The sequence below is a fragment of the Schistocerca nitens genome, chromosome 5, assembly GCF_023898315.1.
Source record: "Schistocerca nitens isolate TAMUIC-IGC-003100 chromosome 5, iqSchNite1.1, whole genome shotgun sequence".
Classification (NCBI taxonomy): domain Eukaryota; kingdom Metazoa; phylum Arthropoda; class Insecta; order Orthoptera; family Acrididae; genus Schistocerca; species Schistocerca nitens.
In genome coordinates, this window is record NC_064618.1 from 766,519,552 (window position 1) to 766,542,433 (window position 22,882).

Genomic DNA, 22,882 nt, shown 5'->3' on the forward strand with positions numbered 1-22,882 from the left:
TCAGGGAGCGGAAGGCCAGCGGGTTATTCGCAGAAGCAGAACACTGAGCAAAATGCTCCGCTAAGTGGTTTGCAATTGTGTCGGAGTCAGTACAGATCACTCCATTCAGTGAAAGCGCAGGTACACTGATGGGGGTCCAATAGTCATAGATTCTCCTAATCTTGGCCCAAACCTACGATGGAGAGGTACTGAGGCCAATGGTGGAGACATACCTTTCCCAGCACTCCTGCTTGCATCGGCGAATGAGGCGCAGACTTGCACACGGAGCTGTTTAAATGCGATGAGGTGTTCCAATGACGGATGCCGCTTGTGAAGCTGGAGGGCCTGCCTGTGATCATTAATCGCCTCAGTGATATCAGGCGACCACCAAGGCACAGTCCGCCACCGAGGGGACCCAGAAGAACAGGGAATGGCAGATTCTGCGGCAGTAACGATGCCGGTGGTGACCGAGTGAACCACCGCATCAATAGTGTCATTGGAAGGAGGCTCAATAGTGGCAATGGAGGTGAACAAGTCCCAATTAGCCTCATTCATAGCCCATCAACACGGGCGTCCAGAAGAGTGACGCTGTGGCAGTGAAATGTGTGAAGGCACCACTACTTAAAAAAGAAAGGTCGAGCTGTGTCAACACTTGCTCAATGACGCTGCCTCGGCTCATTGCCACTGATCCACCCCACAGAGGGTTACGGGCGTTGAAGTTGCCCAGTAACAGAAAAGGTGGCGGCAATTGGGCTATCAGCGCAGCCAGGACATGCTGCGGGACATCACCATCCACTGGAAGATAGAGACTGCAGACACTAACAGCCTGGGGCGTCCACACCCGAACAGTGACAGCCTCTAAAGGTGTTTGTAGAGGGACACTCTCGCTGTAAAGAGAGTGAAGGAGGTAGATGCAGATGTCACCAGATACCCTCTCATAAGCTGCCCGGTTCTTATAATAACCCCGATAGCCACGGAGGGCAGGGGTTCGCATCGCTGGAAACCAAGTTTCCTGAAGAGCAATGCAGAGGAAAGGGTGAAGGCTGAGAAGATGTCGGAGTTCAGCAAGATGGTGGAAAAAACCACTGCAGTTCCACTGGAGGATGACATTGTCCATGACCGAGAAAGGTGTGAAGGGACTGAGTAGGCAGATTATGCTGCTGGGTCACCTGCTGGCACCGATCGAGGACCTGTGCGACTGACATCCATTGTGTCTGAGGGTCTGGCGAGATCTAGGTCCTCAGCGGATGCCAGAATAGGAAGGGAGGGACCCAAGGGACCCCTTCCTGGCGAGAGGAGCCGAAGAAGACTTACGCTTCTCCAGCTGGGAAGTGGGGACTGATGTCTCCGATGGTTATGGAGGTGTTACTCCTGAAGTAGGTGGAGCAGGAGCAGCAGGGAGTGAAGTGCCCCCCCACCATCAAGGGGGCAGGTGGAGCCTGGCGGATCAGAGAGACAACTGCATGCGACGAAACAGGAGATGGTATAACCGTTGTCACAGTGGCGGCATAGGTAGATGTCATAGGCACAGGAAGGAGTCTCTCATACTTCCGCTTAGCCTCAGTGTGTAGGTCAGGCGGTCCAGGGCCTTATATACCATTATCTTTCGTTCTTTCTGTTCAGTCTGGCGAGCAAGGGGAATGGTGTTCTCCACAGCTAACACAGATGGGAGGGGGGCACATGGAGTATCGGGATGTGAAGGACGTCCACAATCTCGACACCTGACTACGGAAGTACATCGGGATGACATATGCTCAAACTTCCAGCATTTAAAACACCGCATCGGGGGAGGGATATATGGCTTCACATCACAGCGGTAAACCATCACCTTGACCTTTTCAGGTAAGGCGTCACCCTCAAAGGCCAAGATGAGGGCACCTGCGGCTACATGATTATCCCTCGGACCCCGATGCACGCGCCGGATGGAGTGAACACCTCGTCGTTCTAGGTTCGCGCGCAGTTCATCGTCTGACTTCAAAAGAAGATCCTGTGGAATATAATACCCTGGACCATGTTTAAACTCTTATGGGGCGTGATGGTAACTGAAACATCTCCCAACCTGTCACAAGTGAGTAACCTTCGTGACTGGGCAGAGGATGCTGTTTTGATCAAAACTGAGCCAGAGCGCATTTTGGACAAGCCCTCCGCCTCCCCAAACTTGTCCTCTAAATGCTCCACAAAAAACTGAGGCTTTGTCGACATAAATGATTTGCCATCAACTCACGTACAGACGAGGTACCGGGCTGAATAACCTTCGCTGCCTTCTTTAGCCATGCGTTCCTCCCATGGAGTGGCCGGGGAGGGGAATGATCTCGGATCATATTTCCTGCCATTAAGGTTAGACCTCGATCGCTTAGAGACTGCTGGTGGAGGCCCACACTTCATTGTGGGTCATCCGCCCTGATGCCACCCACTCCGAGCAGGGGCTCTTCCCATGGGTGCCACCCAGCCACAGCAAAGACCACCTGGCAGGATGGCCTTTGCCGGGAGTCCTGATGCCCCAGGCAGGCGGACATCTACCCCTCAGCATACATTGGGAGGTAGCAGCTCAGGTATCAGCAGTGCGATCCCTGTGTAGTTAGGGGGCTACTACCAAGAGGGTACATGACGACCCCACCACAATGGACTGGCTACGGCGCTGGATTTCGGGTGTCGAAAATCCATATTTGTATCATGAGGGCGAAGATGGAAGTGCACAATGGAGAGAATGTATGCTACCTGGAACACACTGCAGCCAAAGTGGCCGGAAGCTCAGTGTAAGCCCAACTCCATGACAATATCGAGTGTGCCAGATCTTAGGGCAAGATGGATTTATGATGCACCACGTAAAGTATCCTTCCCCACATGGTATGCACTAACAGAAAATTTTGAAAAGTAGAGGTCAGACCCTTTAGGGGCCCATCACATTAAGGCCAAAATGTTTGAGACTCCTTTTAGTCGCCTCTTACGACAGGCAGGAATACCACAGGCCTATTCTTACCCCTGGGCCCGCAGGGGGACCTGCATCAACTACACAAATATTTGTAATATAGCTAGGATAAGTTTATGCTGATGTTCATATGGTAGGAAAAAATATTTCTGCTTACCAAATGTGAAGAGAAACAGATTGCTAGTAACTGCAGCACACAACTAAAAGCATTTATCTTTGAAGTTGCAAAAATGTGATGAGCAAGGTTGTGAGGGATGGAAAAGGTGGTTTGGTAACTGTGTTAGAAAGTCACTATGAAGACACACAGAGCTTCATCACAGACTGAAACAAAGCTGTAACTTTACAGTCTGACATTGTCCCAGTGTGTTTCTAACTTGTAAAACTCTCAGGTGTCTAGCCGGGCTACTGAGATCAGTGGAGTAGTGAATTACCTAAGGTACAGGTTACCTTAAATTGGTGAAAAATAGGACGCACTGGACAGTACATTTCTATGTTGCTCACCAGCGAGAGATGAAGAAAGACTTATCGCGGACCTCACTTCATCCAGTGCAAACAGTCCCCACATTAAGATAACTCCACCTGCCTTACTTGCATCCTACTGGCAAAGAGTATTCTTGTCTTGATTTTTGACGCACTCATTTCCTGCCAATGGCATTATATACAGCATCAGTCCGGCAGGTTATTGCAGCCTTTAGGCTGAAGAATGGTCTGAAGTAGCTCTCCACACTGGTCTACCCTGTGTAAGCATCTTCATACCTAAATAGCTACTGCAATCAATATCCACATGAACTTGTTAACTGTAGTCATGCCTTGGTCTACCACCCCTGCCACTTCCCTTCATTACCAAATTAACTTTTTTCCCTCTCAGGATGAATCTTCAAAACTTACCCCTTCACTTACTCAAATTGTACCATACAGCTCTTTTTTGCCCATTTTGATGCATTACATCTTCACTGCTAAGAAATCAACCAACCTGCATAGTGTCCCGCACTGTTCTACAACACTACACCTGAAAAGCTTCTATCCACATTTTATGTTTACTGTTCATCAACTTCCAAATAATGGGACACTTCAAACGAATACTGTAAGAAATCTTACAGTATTCATTTGGAGTGTAACATACACACCTAGCTGAGTATCTAGTATTGCCCACCAGGTATACATTTATTCCAACCCTTTACTAGTCCAACCTCTCCAACTCTTATCTCTGCCCACCTCCTACCCCCTCTAATTGTCCATACCCTCATTCCACTGTTTCAGTCCATCTGTGTTCCTCGCCCTCTGTACATCTCCTCCTTCCCTTGTCTCTACCCATCTACTCACCTTCTATCACCTCCTCACCCCCTCTCTTTTGTCACTCTTCTCTTCTCCCTCTCTTTGTGCATCTCCCCCTCCCCCTCTCTGTCCATCTCCTCTTCCCCACTTCTCACTCTATGGTGTCACCCCTCTCCCAATATGAGGTTGCTGGTTCTTGCCCTTACAGTATTTCTTTCCTGACATTAAGTAGTGGGGTTTAGGAGCAGATTTTCACTCATGGCTTTGCCTGCACACGCACATATCACATGTATGTCACATACATTTAACATATTTCACACATATTTGTACAAATAGTTAACCTGTATCTCTAGCGAATTTTGTCCTGCAGTTTTGTTTTCACACAGGTTAAGGTTTATAACATCATACGTCCTGAACTAATGCACAATGATATAATCTGGTAGGTACATTCAGCGGCAAATCGGGACTCTGTCTGCAAAATGTGTTGCGGATAGAGTAAGTAGCAAAGAAGTCATAAATTTAAAAATCATGCATTAAGTGGCAGTTTTTCACATAGGGCCTATCTCTTTGTTTATGATGTCATGTCTCTGGAACTTTGGGTCCTACAATGACATAATTTTGCAACTGCATTCAGAGGTTCTTTGAACACTGTCTGCAAAATGTGTCTTGAATACAGTTAGTACAAAAGAAAAATAAATGAAAACATCATGTCTTGATAAATTTTCTTTCCTTTCATCATTTTGTGGGGACTGTCAGTGAGAAATAGCTTCATAAAGGTTTAAAATTATGTGTAAAAAATTGCTCCAAGTCACTTAAGTGCTTTCATTCTCAAATACTGGATGAAAAAATTCTGGATTTTGCATGTCCTGGGTTGCTTTCATTCTTAAATACTGGATGAATAAATTCTGGATTTTGCATGTCGTGGGTTACACTCCTTTTTCACCCTGATCCCAATGCTTTGATAGGTGGGTGGTTCTTACCACAACAGAGATTCTTTCCAGAAAGTAAGTGATGTGTACCACGTTTGGTTGAAAACACTCCTGTGGTTTAAGAGTTGTGGAAAAAACACACAACACACACACACACAAACACACACACACACACACACGGTCCATTTTTATAATATTTATGGATTCATGAGGAAATCTGCTTGCAGACTAGATTTCCAAGAGCCAAGAACTAGCTGCAAATGACCGCCAAAAAAAATCAACCAATATCATCCTGAAGTAGTGCATCTGAACTGAGAGAGAGAGATATTGGGGGGTCAAAAGGAAAAACAAGAAGGAAGAATAGGCCTAGGGCATAATGTTCCACTGACGACAAGTTCATTAGAGATGGATGACAAGCACAGATTGATGGAGGGTGGGGAACGAAATTCGCCATTCCCTTTAGGAGGAACCACCCAGAAATTGGCTTAAGTATTTGAAGGAAACAGAAAATCTGCTTCTGAGAGATGAGAAAACAGCAAGGAGTAAAATGAATGGCCATGCCTGAAGACTATAATGCATGGGAGAAGTCTGAAGGATGCTTTTACACAGCAGTGGATATCAGACAGCAGCTGATTATGATTGGTAACATTTAGAATCCATGCTACTGTCTTCCTCAACTGACATGGCTTATTATCTACGTCACTGAGTTCTATCATTATTCTGGCAATATCTTCAAATTTTACTTAATTTATTCTTGAAGCATTGAGGCTCTTGGCATCTCTCAAAATCACCAAGGACTATAAGATATAGTTTGCGATTAACTTAGAAAAAGGTATTTTATTACATTCAAATTCCAAAAGTCTTTTTCTTTTTTCATCTGCTCAGTTACATACTGTACATAGCCATTACAATGTGTACCCAGAATTTCAAATGGTCCATAGTTCCTAATCACTCCAAATGACTATTCGTCCCCTTATCTGAGTGTCCTGAGAGTCTGACTGGCATGCAGCGAGCCCTGGTATAATTCCCGAGCGGATTTTCTCCGATCAAAGACTGGGTGTTCTGTTGTCCTCATCACCATTGCATCATCATTGACACGCAAGTCGTCCAATGTGGCATCAACTGAAAAAGACTTGCAACTCGGTGGCGAAACTTCCCCAGGTGGGGACTCCCAGCCATGAATGCCATACAATCATTTCATTTTTTCACTTTAGGTTACTGCCATAATGAGCAGAATTAATAGTAATCTGACACAAGCATCTTAGAAGTGACACTGTTATTACTCTTGTTCTTCTTTCAGTTATTGGGCTATTTTTTTTTAACAATGATGTGTATAATAAACATTTAACAATTTTACTCTAATGCTATCATGTCACTCCAGAAAATAGCAATTCTGCTAATTATGAATGAATTGTGTATGTATAAGAGAGAAAGAGAGCCCTGATATTCCCAGGTAAATAAATAATTTTTTCTAATTTCTTCTTCCGTAAACACCACATATCTAACTATGTCATTTTAGACTTTGTTGGAAACTTTACTTTAAATGTGAATTTTCTTGTGCTCCATATCACGCAAACAAGCCTTGATAGTTCAGTGCCATATTAAACATTATGACCACCGAGTAAAGACTCTATATAACGTACTCATAATCTGTTTTTTCCAAGAGCTGTAGGCCCTAATATATATATGTTGTAAGAAAAGTGACCAATTTCAGTTTATTATTTAGTGAAAAAGTGACCTAAAATATGTCACCGTAGATTAAGAAACTCATTCGTCGATAGTAAATCATATTTTAAATAGTAAGAACACGCAAAATAAATGTACACATAAAAATTATTATAAGATTATCCAGATGTTCTGCCAGTTCTGCCACGACAATAAGATCTATATTCACTTGTGGATTGTCTTGCAATGTTTGACAACAAGACTTACATTTAGGCCTTCAAACATAACAACAGGGAACCAGTTCTCCAGGTTTTTGACGCACAAGCATAACGAATCATCACTGTTCGTAGCCATCGTAACAACACACAAATTCAGTACCAATCACTTAACGACACTAATACACCAGCCACCCACACTCACAACTACTTCTTGTTTTCACATCAAAAGGGCGTAACATGTCAAAGTCCCCATTACAAAGATATATTCTGTAGCTGTTGTCTTTAACTAAGCTTCCATAGGCAATGAAAACTTTCATATGCATACCTCCCCCCTTGTGTCGTCCAATTGGTCAACACATACATCATACAGTCAGAAATGCTAAAAACAGTTTAGCTTAGTCTCACGTGATTTCCCCACTACCGCCCAACAGCTTCAACGTATGGTGGTTTCTCCATTTCTTAATCTACTTTCTACTAGCATGGTGCCCAACACAAAAAGTACTACTGTCACCTCTGCGAAAAGTGTCAGTATGCTAATCAAGAAGTCATAGCACGTGGGCCTGTGATATCGTCCGTACAGCCTAGTTTACACGACGACTTTGGGATGCGCCACTCGTTGCGTGGAATGAGTTGCACGCAAATGGTTTCATGGTATACACTTAAGTTTCGTCGTTTTGTGGGTTCCTGAGTCGTGTCTGAAATGAAAGTTTTGGCAGGTGCACGTAGCACGAGTTGTGGTGGAGTTAAAGCTTGTTGCGTTAAATCGCTGCATAAGAAAAAAATAAGAAACGTGTTTCGATTCGTGACTGGATGAAGAAAAGACGTCAGCTCGGCATTCTTGCAGAAATAAAACGTAATGGAAGTCCCAAGAAGTTCTTTTCATTATCTTAGAATGTCGCCAGAACTGTTCACGTTTCTTCTAAATAGAGTTAATTTTGCTATAAGGAATAAAGATACTTAGCCAGAACTGAAATTACATATGACATTGCGTGCATTACAATTGAGAACACTCGACATGCTATAAGATGCGGTTTTAGTTGGCGATGACATTTTTTCATTAACACCAATAATTATTAACATTAACAGTAATAACTATTAACATTAACAGCAGTAATTATTCGAACAGGCCGCATTAAGACGAGAATGGTTTGCAAACTACTGTCTTGAAGATAGATCTGACAGTGGCAAAATGTTCAAAATTCAAACATATGTGAATGTTGAGCACTGCTGCGACGTTTTAAATAGATGAATATTGAATAAAGAATGCAGCTTCTTGATTTGTGTAGCCTTCCTTCCTGTCAACTATATTCCTTAAAAAAAAAGAGTCGGCCAAGTCGAACGATGGGATTTTAGTCTTGTAGACGACAGCATTTCCCCAGCTAGAATTACATTTGCTTGTATTTTTCTTAATTCTGTTGTATATGTGCTTCTAATTCAATACATTTTACCCTGCAGCTCAGATATGTTCAAACTTTCTGTGTTCTGATCGCACATGAAGGTCTCATAAGCAGCAATATATTGCTTATTTCTGTAATAAGCATCAATGAAATCCCACAAATACCTATGCAAAGCATAGATATCCAAAAAGCGAACATTGTACTCCGTTCCTCACTGCATATTTCAATTTGTCTCACTCTACGAACACACATAACCTCAAAACTCATGCTACAAGTATCGCCAAAGTTGGATCACGCCGAAAGTGTTTAGTTTCACCGAAGAGTTGGGAAAACCAGCGGCGCTCATGCGCAGCGGCCGGTAGCGCAGTTGACTGCAACCTAGTGTCGTCGTGTAAGCTAGGCTTACGTCTGGGTGCGATCGGTCACTAATACTATTCCATCGAGACGATAGTAGACAGAAAAACGATTGAAGGTTGATGGTTTTAAGGGCAGAGAGAAAAAAATGACACGGCAGGCGCCATGGTAAAAAAAAACCTGTGCGACAGTCGGGACGGGTAGTAGGGCTGCTGGCAGATTAATGCCAGTAGCGACAGTTCGTGTGTGGGTGCTCGGATGTGTTAGTGGAGGGGTGTTCCCGTTGTAGCTGGACACCGACTATATCTCCTGGACCAGCTGGAGTGTCAGCGTACCAGTAAAGGTCTTAAGTAGTTTGTTTTTGTTTGTGAACTGTTGACATTAAGACAGGTTCCCAAGACACCAAATACTTACTTATGTATCCCCCCAACACTACCCTTACATACAAGTTAGTGCTTCCACGTGCCGAAATTGGAAACACTACTTACTTGACTTTCATGAAGGTGACAAGTGAAGTTATTCATACCGCAGTTAATATGGCTGTGCAGCTTTTAGCCAAAGAGCTTATAGTGACTTTGACACAAAGGACCAACAAATGTCCTGTTCAGAAATGGATATCTCAAATAAATTGTTTGGAGACATCTAACACGCTAATAAGGGAGCTATCTGCCGACGACGACATTTCGTTCGGAAAACATTTTAGGATGAGTGAAATCAATTTTGCATCTACCATGTAGGAAAAGATAGATTGCTACTTACTGGAAAGATGACATGTTAAGTTACAGACAGGCACTTATACATAAGCTTTCGGCCACAGCCTCTGTCAGAAAAAGAGAAACGCACCATTCATTCACACAAGCGAGCACACCTCACACACATGATGGCCAACTCTGGTAGCTTGGGCCAGACTGTATCTATCATGTAGGATGGAAGCAGCAATTTGGAGGGGGCTCCTTTCATCCCATGTGATGTGGCGGTCAAGTGTGCATGAAGTCTGTTTACTTGTGTGAACGAATGATATGTGTTTCTCTTTTCTGACAAAGACTGTGTGTGATGTTTCTTCTCCCTCCTATTTCTAACAAACAATCTTGTCATCACTAATTCTGTAACTATTCCTGCCATTGTCGAAACTTATTCTCTGGGTAGATTCACTGACCCTGCCACAATCACCATTTCAGTTATCTGCGTTTTCCACGCAATTGCAAGAATAGAACTTACATGACTGCTAACCGGGGACCGTACAACTGGTCCTTAAGCCGTCGACACATGGAATGAGGCATCTAACGTTGACATGGACGTGCACGCGAGATTCCACGTCACGAGACACAGCGCCGTCGGCACACGCTATGAGCCAGTTAACGTGATTTCGCACACTCAGCTTTCTCTAATGGCAATTGTTGAATTTATTTGGTGGGCGAATCATTAGCTGTCTGCTTGGCGCGCGAAGCACATGTAGTAAAAGGTGAAAATGAATCAAACTGAATTAGCTTTGATGGCCTTGTTGTTTATTGTGGAAGATGAGCAGAGAAAACCCTGCATAAGTTTATGGACACGTCGCTGCATTCGGCTGCATTATAATGGTAGAGAAACAATTCATATGTTGCACAATGATCTGAGGTACATGCCTGCAGTAGTTGTTCAACAACACAAAATTTGTCAGACATTATGGAATGTATTGGACACAGTTAAAATATAGTGCCAACCTTCAGCTTTCACGTAAATAATTACAGTTTTCTCGAACTTTTATAGAATTACTGCTCTTCTGTAACTTACTTTAAAACTTACATTTCAACACTCATAGTCTTTTCGGAACTTCACCAGAATGGATGAGGACATTTTTCAAAGTTACTGAGTATAATTAACAATGATATTTGCCACCAACATACAAATATGAGAGAATCAATGAAACCAGGAGATAGGTAAGTATCTTCTACTTAAATGCTCACTGGTAGCAAAAAGGTCCTGTGTGTGATGTTATGTTTATACTTATTTTGGTGGACACTGGCAGTCACTTTAAGATCTTTGGCGACTGGAAAAACATTCCAGTCTCCGGATTACACAACGAAAATTGCGCCAAATACATTGTCAAAAATCATCCCAGGAACACTGCAGGTAGTTCTTAATAATTTGTAAAACAAGTGCACAAAGGTAATGTGTACCTCACACATACATTATTTACTCATTAACTGGCTATGGTGATCTTATTATCTAGTTTTGTGTGCCACAGGACGAGTAATCTATTTATTTATTTATTTACATTTCATGGTCTTCATTGGACAACTCTAATCCACTTTATACAAAATATTTTTCAGTTTCCTGTCAGCCCAGTACTTCTTTATTCTCTCGGACCTCATCCTTCTTTCTTCATCAGAAATCACCCTTCTTATTGTTTGTTTGTTGATTCTCGTTTGTAGTCTGGTTTGTTTGTCTGTGAGTGTCCTGATTATGTTAGATCTTCGAATGTAATCTGTAGCTCATCCATCTCCTCCTTGATTTCTGTAATCCACTTAATGTTGCACTTACTATTCCACAATTTTTCTATTATTCTGCTGATGACCCTGTTCTCTGGAGTTCTGATTAGATGTCCAAAAAATGAAATGCGTTTCTTCCTGATTGTATTCATTACTGGTTATATTTCCTTGTAGACTGTTCCATTTGTAGCTCCTCTCCAGTGTCCATCTCTCTGGTACGATTTGTTGATGCACATTCTGATGAGTCTTCTCTCTATTTTGAGTATTTTGATTATTTGCGCAATTTTAGTTGTTTTGAAGATGGTTTCATGTGCATATGCTATTTCTGGTTGAGTAATTGTTTTGTAGTGTTTTAATTTTTTTGCTCTAGTCAATTTGTTTATTCTGTTATGCCATGTTGGCTTTTCATTGAGGTTATATGTTATGAATTCTCCCAGATATTTAAATTTATCTACAATTTTCATTTATAGGTTTCCTATGACAATTTTGTTTACAAATTTTGGGTCAGTTAACATGATGACTGTTTTCTCAAAGGATACTCCAAGACCAATTTTCTGTGATATTTCCTGTAGTGATGTAACTTGTTGTTTGGTTTCCTGAATACTGTTGGACAAGAGAGCAAGGTCATCAGAAATCCTAGACTATTTAAACTTATGTTGTCTTTGGGTCTTCCAATTTGGATGTTCTTTGGGTTAATCTTGTACTATTCCCTCATTATGTATCCTAAAGCACAGTTGCACAGCAGGGGTGCTAATCAATCTCCTTGTCTTAACCCTGTTTTTACCATGAATGGCTCAGAGAGTTCCCCCATTAACTTGACTTTTATTACAGTGTTGGTTAAGGTGAGTTCTATCAATTTGATTAACTTTGTAAGGACCCCAAAATACCTTAAGACTTTAACATTGAAGGTCTATGGATACAGTCATGTGCTTTTTTTACCCTTTCAGACCCGAATTTTTTCTGGAGGAAGGTAATTTTTTTTAATTATTGTAATGGACTTGGATGATTTTTTAATGATTTTAGAAGCAACATTTATAAAAAGATATGTTACCATTTTCGAAAACAATTTTGTACACATTTGTGTACACTAGGTCTCAATCAACCCTGAAGTCATAGCAGACAAAACTAATTTATTTAAACATTACACATAAATTTGAAATCATTTACACACAAATTACATGCAAAATTCACCATAGTTTTAATTAAAAATGAAATGAGTCACGAATTATGTTCATTATGTGGTTCTAATTGACATGAAATGAACGGAAACAGTTGTTTTTCCTGTGACAAACAAAGAAGTACGTTACATTTTTCACATTTTACTCGTGAACGTCCCTTGCATCCTGGAAATTTGCACTTGGTAGGCAATGAACCACTTTCATGAAGAGGCAAGTGTTGTGTTCCATCATACTGAATCTCTTCAGTAGGCCTAGTTTCTCCTCGTCATCTTTGAACAGGTTGAAAGGTCTCTGTTGGATTCCTTTCATGTTAATTAATTAAATCTGTTGTCATTTACGGCATAAATTCCTCTTCTAAATTTACTGTGGCGTTTCTGACTATCTGGGAGGAGACAGAGTAATGGAACGTGTTACTTTTACACATAAACAAGAACGATCTGTCACACTACTACACTTTAAAACACAGTTTATATGTAATTCATGTCACACAGTCTCATACGGAACCTACATCCGCATTCTTTTATATACTATATATGATAAGATACTGTCACCCCCTTCCCTTCTGTGGGAGAGGATGAGTGAGCAAATGTATTTCTAGTTTCATGCTTGAGGGTAGCAGACAAGCCTGTCTGCTAGAGAACAGTAGGACCAACGTCGGAACAGGTAGCTACACTTTCTAAAAGCAGAGAGGTTTCTATTCTTAGTATGGTCCTGTCCATCCCTTGTCATGTTGGTGTAGGAAGCTGACCCTCTGGCCACTTCCGTTTGTATTTGTGAGCCACCCTCAGGAAGGGACCAGGGCAGTCTGTCCGCGGCGAGCGTCTGAAGTGGTAAGATCTCCGGCTAAGCGCGTGTCTGCTAAGTCCATAGGACAATGGATTTCTTAAGTTCAACCTAACTGAAAATTTAATCACCTTTATTTCAGGTTTAGCTCTAAAATATCTAATGTTATCTTAAATTGCAACACAGTGTGATTCGAGTGTACGGTTCAGAATATCTTCCAGTAGTTGCTTTGTCACTACTTTGTGAGTAAAGTGGAACCACGTGTTGATCAGTAACTCTAACTAAGATCATTAATCTTAAATGCGAATGTGCGTGAGATTATAACGTATTGTCTTGGCAATATTTTTCAATATAGCAACTTTTCTTTATGTTCAACCCACGTGGGGTGTACTTTGTGAGACCAGTACCACGTACTTATACAATTGTTTGACCCATCAGGTTAATAGTAAGACGATAGTAACCAGTTCGAGGTTTTTCTTTTGTAAATTGCATTTCGATGTAATTTATTTTAGTTATCAAAATTATTGTGGAGTTACGCTCTTTGTGTAAACCAAGTTGACCACGTGTAGCTTGTGGTGTAATCATCAAAGTAGCCCTCAGCTATTCTTTTCGGGAAGATTTCACAGAGAGTTAGTATGAATTTAGTATACCAGTGTGTGGTAATTACATGACGGACAGGATTGCGCTACAAATGTAACTTCTTTGGGTGAAAATTGAATCGGTTGGTTGTGGTTAATTTCCTCTTGCATATGTTTCAACGTTCTTTGTGTGTTATTTTATTGAATGCAGTGTTGTATGCAGTCTCCCAATCTTGGGTCCATATTTGATGTGTTCGGTAAGATTACAAACTCACATTTTCACAATCCTAAATAAGGCACCAGTTTAATTATGAATCAAGTTTAATATGCTTAAATGTCAATATAAATGTTAAAATAAATTTCCAAATATAAACTGATTTATTTCTTTTTATTTAAATTCTCTTTGTTATATATATATATATATCACCGGTTGTCGTGTGACTATTAAAAGATTATAATGAATGTTAGTCTGGTTGGGAATTTGGTAAGTTAGACTGCTATAACTGGTGAAACAGTTGCACAGTAATGCAAGGTTAACTCCCCCAGACAGCTCACAGCTTTTAAACCGCTTTTATTGAATATCAGCACCGTAATCAGAACAAATTAGAGCAACAACATTACAAGGTGTATCTGGAGGTGTGCCTCGTTTTCTATTCGAGGTATCAACAGCCAGCTTCATACGGAATTGTAGGAGATCCATTATTTTCTTTGTTAGTAGACCAACTGCATTGGCATTTTTCCTGTATTCGATCCAGCTCTGTACCACAGCAAAATCTACACCATGGAAAATAGCTCTGAGTGTCCATTTCTTTGACTTTATAAAAATTCTGTAGTATGACATCAATTGATCAAAAAGATCAACTCTGCCCATGCCATGGTTGTAGCATTTTACAATCTATGGTCGATCAATAGTAACATATTTATTTTCTTTTTTGTTCCAGTGTTCAACTTTGTCAATTTCTCCTTTTCCAATAAAATTAGAGCCTAGAACAACTGTTTTGTTGTCAACCCATTTTACCAGTGTTATGTCATCTGCACTACAAATTTCTTCTGAAAATCCTCTTTCTTTCTTCATTGCTTCCTTATCTGGTATTAGAGGAGGATTTGCAAAACGATTAACTCTGACAGTTCCAGCAGCACAAATTTTTTCTTGTTTCAATGCTTGGAAAAGCTTGTATGAAGAAAAGAAATTGTCAAAATATATCTTATACCCCATTTGGTTTTTTATTTTCTGGGCTAATTGTAAAACTACTGTTGGACCTTGGCCAAATTCCTTCAACAAAGATGTCTGAAATTCAGTCGATGCTCCCTGATAAAGAATAAAATCTTGTCCACTCTTACCACATAACATATACATTATGATACCCCACGGAGAATGCTTTCCCTTCACATACTGTTTTACTGTCAGCTTTCCTGTAAATGGGATCATTGCCTCATCAACAGCAAGCTCTTCCTCCACAGATAACTCCAGGCATCTGTTACAGAGGGCAGTATATATAGGCTGAATGTTATAGAACTTCTCTGTATTGTTTGCTGGTATAGCCATGTTGTTAACAAGATTAAATTTGTTCTGAGTTGGAAGAATCTATTTCTGGACATACTATCCAAGAATAATTGCATTTTCAATGTTGTGTCCCAATACATTCGGACTCTAGGAAATTTTAAAGTTCCCATAATTATATGAAGCCCAAACAAGATTTGGATTTCCTCTGGTGTAGTCTGTTTGAAATTGCTAATTGTTCCACTCTGCAAGGCATATAGGTTTTTCATATCAGCCATAGTACTGAACAGATCATTGGTAATGTACTTGCTGAAATAAGTTGATGGAGAAAGTATTTCCTGTTCTTCAATACATTGTTCCCATTCGTAATATGAATCCAGTATAGAGAGAGGACGGTGACGCCAATTGATGTCCTTTTTTCCTGACAAAACGTATTTTACATCACTGAACTCATTGTAGGTAATTGGATCACTGTCTTGAACTTCACTATCGTTGTTATCATTGTCACTGCACACACCACTTTCGTTATTTGCAGTTGACTCATCATTGGATTCTCCCCTGTTTATTTTGTCAGCCCCCACTCTCACTTCCTTCTCTCTTGAAGTACAGTAGGATTCTACATCAGGAACTGATTCTTCATCTGATGATAAATCGAAATCTGACACCTCTCCATTCAGCAGCATCTCTAAAATGGCATCTGCATCTCGCTCAATGTTGAAATACTGTTTCTTCGACATGATGAACAGAACTGAAATATTCACAAATAATATCAGTAGTGGTATTTTCCTAAAATAATAATTTACAGTAAATCTAATGACATTGTCATCAACTGGAGCTTCAATGCTATGTCTATCTTCCTAATTGTTGCCCATAACAATACCTAGTAATACAACATACTTAATATGTTTTGAATAAATCCCAGTCAAAACTCATACAATCGTCAGGATGAAAAGAAACTGTTCCAACAAGTACTTCATGTGAAGGAAACACAAGATACTCAATGTTATGTAAAACATTGTTCTTGAGACCTCATGGCTACAATTGTGCACTCAGAAAAACATCGCTTATTTTTGTTGACTAAAACAAATGATTTTGAAATATTGATTGTTGTAATAAATAAATCGAACATTCTACAATGTTCATGCAAAACAACAATAATGGTACTCGACTATACTGTGGGTTATAGCTTACCAAAGACTACCAGGTACTTTCAAGGTCACAAACTGCTCTGCACTGGTACATTAATCTGTTGATATGTTTATAGTGCTGCACAACAGATGGCAGCACATGTGCACAGTGAAAAGAATGAACGTTCACAAATGTGTACATCAGCTCCCAATTGAGGAAAAATATTTCTATTGCAGTTAAGACATCGTGAAAATTAATGTACACAATTGTAACCACAGGGTCTGAAAGGGTTAAGGTTATTACAAGAGGTTTATTTCGTTTCTTGTGATATGCTACGGCTAATTTTAAAGTGATGATCTGTTCTGCACAGCTTCGCCAACGTCTGAAGCCTCCTTGGTATTCACCTAATTCTTCCTCTAGTTGCTCTTTGATCCTCTTGTATGGGATTCTGGAGAAAATCTTGTACGTGCAGTCTAAAGCAGCCCTTTCACAGCCGGACTGGTCCGCCGACCGACCCGTTGAGGGGGTTGTCCCCGACCGTCTCGCCTGTGTGTGGGCGGGGCTCGCGCTTCTGTCCGAAGTTTGGGTGCGTCGCCTCCACCGGTGAGCTGCTACCTGCTTCCCCGACCGCCACCTGCTGAGCCAGGGCCACAGCTCAGGCCGGTCACTTCCTCCTAGCCCACATTCCGTCACTACAGTGTCCGACTCTGTGTTATTCACTACTTCTTTCGTTGTCACTGCTTTTCGCTGCTTTTATAATGTCGTTCGAGGAAAACAAAGACTTTTGGGCGTGTTTCATTAATATGTACAGAGAATGGCCATGTTTGTGGGAGATAAAATCGAAGAACTACTCCAATAGGAATATGAGGAACAAAGCCTATTAAGTTCTTATAGCTAAGTGCAAAGAGATAAATCGTGCAGCAGACCAGGCGTTTGTTATTTAAAAAAATTAGTTCTTTACGCGCCTCTTTCCGGCGACAGTTCAGAAAAATACAGGACGCTAAATCAGCAATTGGAAGCGCTGCTAAAAACGTGCCAGAACCGACGCTTTGGTACTACGATCTCCTGCAGTTCACCCTGGATCAAGAAGAGGTGCGATGTGGGATATCTTCACTAACACAGGGGAGGACTCTGGAGGATGAACAGACTGAGGAAGTAAATGTTGAGTCAAATATTGATGTTGTAAGTATACAAACGCTTCTTATTTATTAAGTATACAAAGTATAAATAAATGTTGCTCTGGACATAAACTCTAAATGATCAAAGTTTATTGAAATTCTAATTCATTCACGTCACTGAAATATTGCTTGTATTTTCCTCAACAAGCTACACAACTGCAACTCCATGGAAGGACATTTGATGGAGGCGCATGTAAGCCATCGACAAGTGATAGTCAACAACATTAACTGTATTACTGATTTTATTTTGCAACAATAAAGATGAATTTCACTAAGAAACAGCACGTTTTCAATAACAATTTTCCCGTAAGCAACCCTATACGTTTTAGTCAAATTTATTTGTCAATTCTGACTTTACCAACTAAATATTTCACTTGTGTGTACCAAACACGTTTCGTCTATTCATGCTAGGCATTCGGAGTGCTCAATAACCAAAAGAAAATTAATTAATTATAAATATTCTGAAAAGAAAATTATTTTCTTTCTATTACACTAGTTTGTATTTCAAAACTTCTTTTCTGAGGTCACGGTTATTTTTAGGTGATCTTGTACATTTAGTGCATGCTGAATTAAAAAATGTAACTCACTTTGCTCAATCAGGTCAGGTTTCTTCCCTACCTCAGTTTTTAGGTAGTGGCCTATTAGGTAATAAGCGATTCAAGCGTTCGAAATTCTTAGGCAGAATTATTTCCATGTCATATTGCAGTAAGCTGGAAAGTAGCATGACTTAAGTTTCCTGAGTGAAAGCAATATTGTTACAAAACGAATCGAAAGTGCAATAATTGTCCTGACCGATTTTGCTGCATATTGGATAAGTCATTAAGCCACACTAGAAGTTAAACACCACTCCTTTTGTGACGAAAATGTATCTTGAATTCTTTGGAGCTAAAGCATCTAATAAGCAAGACCTCCCCTTTCATCTGGTTGGCACAACGTTAAGTCCTCAGAAAATTCCACTTTCACTGCTGCACATTAAAATTGGTTTGATGAGGTTCTACATGATGAACAAAGAAACTAGAGCTTTTACTTTGTTAAAAGAAATTTCCATGTTTCATTGAAGCTAAATTTAATGCAGGTATTTTTGCTGGTTCTCAGATCAGCGAGCTTGTGAAAGACTGACAATTCGATGAGAGTGTGGAGGATACAGTGATAAATGCATGTCTGGTATTGAAATCTATAATAAAAAATCTTTCTTGGCATCTATATGAGCCCAAAACATGAAAATACAGTCTAGAAATTTCGGCAAAACTTCAAAATACATGTTGTTCATACGTCAATAAAAATGCACTTTCTCAGCTCACATTAGATTACTTCATTGACACAACTGTGGAGACTATAGACAGGGGCAGGGTGAGCTTCATAAAGTGTATCAGAGTCATGGAGGAAAGTTACCAGGTTCGCTAGGATGAGAAAATGCTTGTGGACTATTCTTGGTGCCTCAAGAGAGACATTCCAGTTACAAAACACTTACGAAAGTCTTTGAATGGAGCATTTCTTCCATAAAATGATGTTAATGTACGATCTCGTATACATGATTTAGACTTCATCCAAATGTAAGACAGTTTTCAAACCATAATCCGCATATTTATTATGAAAAATTTCTTAAGTGCCTTATTTAAAAAATGAAATAGCAATAAAATCTGACCTGACTCAACAAAACGAGTTTCATTTTTTATTTCAGCGTGCATGAAATATTAAGAATCAGCCTATAAAACAATGACCTCAAAAACGACGGAGACCAATAAGACCACTGAAAATGCTTAACGTGAATAGGCGAAACATGTTTGTACACACAAATGAAACATTCATAGCGAAATAAGTTTTTTCTTATCTATATGATGAAGCATAACTGAAGTAGCAACTAGGGAAAGTGGCTGCAAATATTGAAAACATTATTTGTAATTTGATTAAAGTGTGATCCACTTACTCTTAAATATATTGGCTGCAGTGTGTCAAAGATGGCCCAACACGTTTTGGGGATGATTTTTCCAAGCAGCTGAGATGAGATGGCACAGCTGTATTTCAGGTCTTCATAGCTTCTGCCTGTAGCCAGAAATCGCTATGTTGCTACTAGTCGCTCCTCAGCACTGATGGTAGCTCTTATATGCGTTTCTTTCTTCTCGATTTTAGGCCATGTGAGGTCCAGTAATTCACAAAAAGTATTGTCATCCATACGTAAGAATTTTTACAGTCTGTAGGCTCTTGAACTTGGAGGGTACGTAACAGATTTATGTGAGAAAACTTGGATTTACCTCTCAACCATTCTTTCATCCATAAACGTTTCTTTTTCTTGTCTTCATCTACACATAACATCACTGCTGCAGCCACAGCAAGTTTTCCTTTTTGTTTTGGCATGGTGAGCGCTGCCACACGACTGTGCGCTCACAGCTAGAGGCCGCCAACCGTTGGAGGTGGCCACACATAGCCGGACTTGTCGCGGGTACCGTTTAGCGAGCGGTTTTGCGGACCGGTCAGGCTGTGAATGGGCTGCTTAAGAGAGAGATACCTCTGTAATTATCTGAGTTGCTTTTATCTCCTTTTTTGTGGAGTGGATGGATTATGGCTGTTGTCCAATGTTCGAGAAACTTTTCTGCTGTCCAGATTTTTGTTAGGGCTATGTGTAAGGATGTTCTAACTGTATCACTGGTATATTTATACATTTCTGCAAAAACTTGGTCTTCTCTGCATGCCTTATAATTTTCCATCTCTCTGAGTGCCATTTTCACCTCTTGGATTGTGGGAGGATTTATGAGATCAGGTGGAGTCTTGCTGCATGTGTCAGTATTAATTGTTATAAGTTCCTGGGGTCCTTCACAATTCAAAAGTTTACTAAATGCTTTTGCCATGATTTCGGCATTTTCGTTGTCATGATGTGCCTTTTTCCATCTTTCCTTTTCAGCATTAACGTGGGAGGGGCAAATTTTGGTAACTGTCTTCCAAACATTTTGTAAAAGTCTCTGGAATTCGTTTTATGGTAATTTTCTTCTTTTGGGTCGATTAGATCTTTCTGTGTTTTTCTCTTGGTTTGCCTGATAATTTTTCCTCATATTTTTGAGGTTGGTTGCATTTTCTTCTGTTTTGTGTGTTTGAAATTTTATCCATGATGATGTCTTTGTTCATGAATTTTGTCACATTCTCAGTTCCACCAGAAATGTCTCTTATGTGGGTTCAATGGGGCTAAATTTTCTGCATGTTGCCTGAGAATTTGAACCAGTTCTTCTAAATTATCAATCAGTTTTATGTTATGTTTGACTTCTCTATATTTATCATTTCCAATTAACTGGTGGGGATCTAAGTTCCTCTTTCGTTTATTTATTTTTGGTTTCTTTTTTAGTGGTGTGAACTTAATTTTGATTTTGAAAATGTAATGATCTGTAATATATTAGTATATAGTGCTGTCCAATTTTGTTGGTAACCATGTCTGTGTATTTATTTACTTACATATTGTGATCATCAATCAGTAACATAGTATCTGTCATCGTAGTACAATGAAAGATAGCTAAAATGTATGTACACTCAGAATATGTAACTATATTTTTTGGAGGGTAGGACAGTTGGTCAACTGTGGCCCTGCTGGTGCAATAATCCCAGAATTTGCTTGAAATGATTTAAGAGAACCAGTGTCTTAATAACTGCACTGCATCGTTGTATTGGTCCCTTTGTACAACGTTTTTCAATAATACACATTTTATACCAGACAACGTATAATGTGAGTAGTGATTTACCACTACTGCCCATAAGGCAGTTCTACAGTAGCAGCTTGCAACACTACATGCTGTATTTTTCTGCATAGACCAGCGGTCTGTAATGCATACAACTAAACTGTACAAGCAGGTTAACGTATTTGTCATAGAATGCATATTTTGGAAAGGAGTGGTAGCTGTAAAGTGAAAGACTTTCATGAAACGTAACATTACGTTTTTTTTTTGCTATTGCATAGTACAACTGTTCTTAATAGACTGCTTCATTTTACGTGGTGAAACCTACTTCTTGAGAACTGTTTTGTTAAGTTATTTAAACATAAACATTTTAAATTACTCATCTCGATTATAAGATTGGACTTTATAAGATTTCCACTAAAGATGTTAATGGACAATGTAAATATTTTGTTTCAGATTCCAAACATTGCTAATGAATGCAAACCAATAGCACATTCACTTAATTTATTGTGGCAGATCCCACATTATATAGGTGCAGTTGACAGTAAAAAGGTTACATTCCAGGCACTGAGATCAACAGTAGCCTACTTCAGAGATTACAAAGGTCACAACAGCATTGTGCTCCTGGCATTCGTTGATACAGACTACAGTTTCCTACACACCAGCATTGGTGCCAATGGTAGAATTAATGAAGGGGCAGTTTTTATCCAAAGCAAACTGTCAGACATGTTCCAGAGCAATAACATGAATGTGTCACCTCCTGAGAATGTGGAGAGTTTTGGTGGACCTGACCTCCCATACATATTTGAAGCAGATGACGCTTTTGCTCTCAAACTGTATATGATGAAATCCTATCCGGAAAGAGGGTTGTCAAAAGAGCAGAGGGTGTTTAATTAATTACATTAAGTAGAGTCTGAAGAGTTGCAGGGAATGCTTTTGGTATAATATCCAATGAATTTGGTATTCTGCTAAACCTGATTCGTTTAGCTTCAAATAAGGTCGTCACAATGATAAGAACTTGTTATGCTCCGCACAATTCTATCTTGGAACAGAATCTGAGGTGGTCTGTTCCAGGAGACACGCATAACACAGCTGTGAGTTCTGGGATGGAAGGGGTTCCATGACAACACTGAAGGCATGCAGCTGCAGATGCTTTGAAAGCCAGAAATGAATTCAAGATATATTTCAACTCCATAGGTGCTGTCCCTTGGCAAGAAGGGTCCATTGATTCTGGGAGGTGGTGGCTGATGTAGAGCTTTAACAAACAGTACCGACTTCTATGTGATATATTTTTGTACAAATTTGGATGTGATAATAATTCACGTATTTTATACGTGTTATATAACAAATCAATTTTTTTTTGTAAATCATTCAATGTTTCTACTCTGCATTTTGCATTCAATATGTGTTGTATACATAAATTGTAATCAACAACCTAACATACTTGCCCAAGCATAAGATACATCACAAAAATTGCTTTTGTTAGCACTGAAAAAATTTTTCAGTTTTCCTTAACAGTAAAGATTTACAGCAGTTGCTATGAGAAACAGATGACACTGTAAATACTGCCTATGCTATTTTCATGCCGTGGATGAAGATATTTGGAAGGAGATGTGGCTGACCTTTAGCTGTCTAGCTGCTGTGCTTATCACTCACAGTT

General features: G+C 40.0%; 1 protein-coding gene across 1 annotated transcript in view; it reads right to left on the reverse strand.

Annotated features, from left to right (window-relative positions):
* The window catches only part of LOC126260940 (serine palmitoyltransferase 1), a 122,536-nt gene extending 115,296 nt beyond the window's left edge, over positions 1 to 7,240 (reverse strand). The window contains exon 1 of the mRNA XM_049958446.1: positions 7,045 to 7,240. Within this exon, the coding sequence (XP_049814403.1) occupies positions 7,045 to 7,131 (87 nt within the window). The 5' untranslated portion in view covers positions 7,132 to 7,240. The remainder of the gene's footprint in view (positions 1 to 7,044) is intronic.
* Positions 7,241 to 22,882: the final 15,642 nt, after the last annotated feature.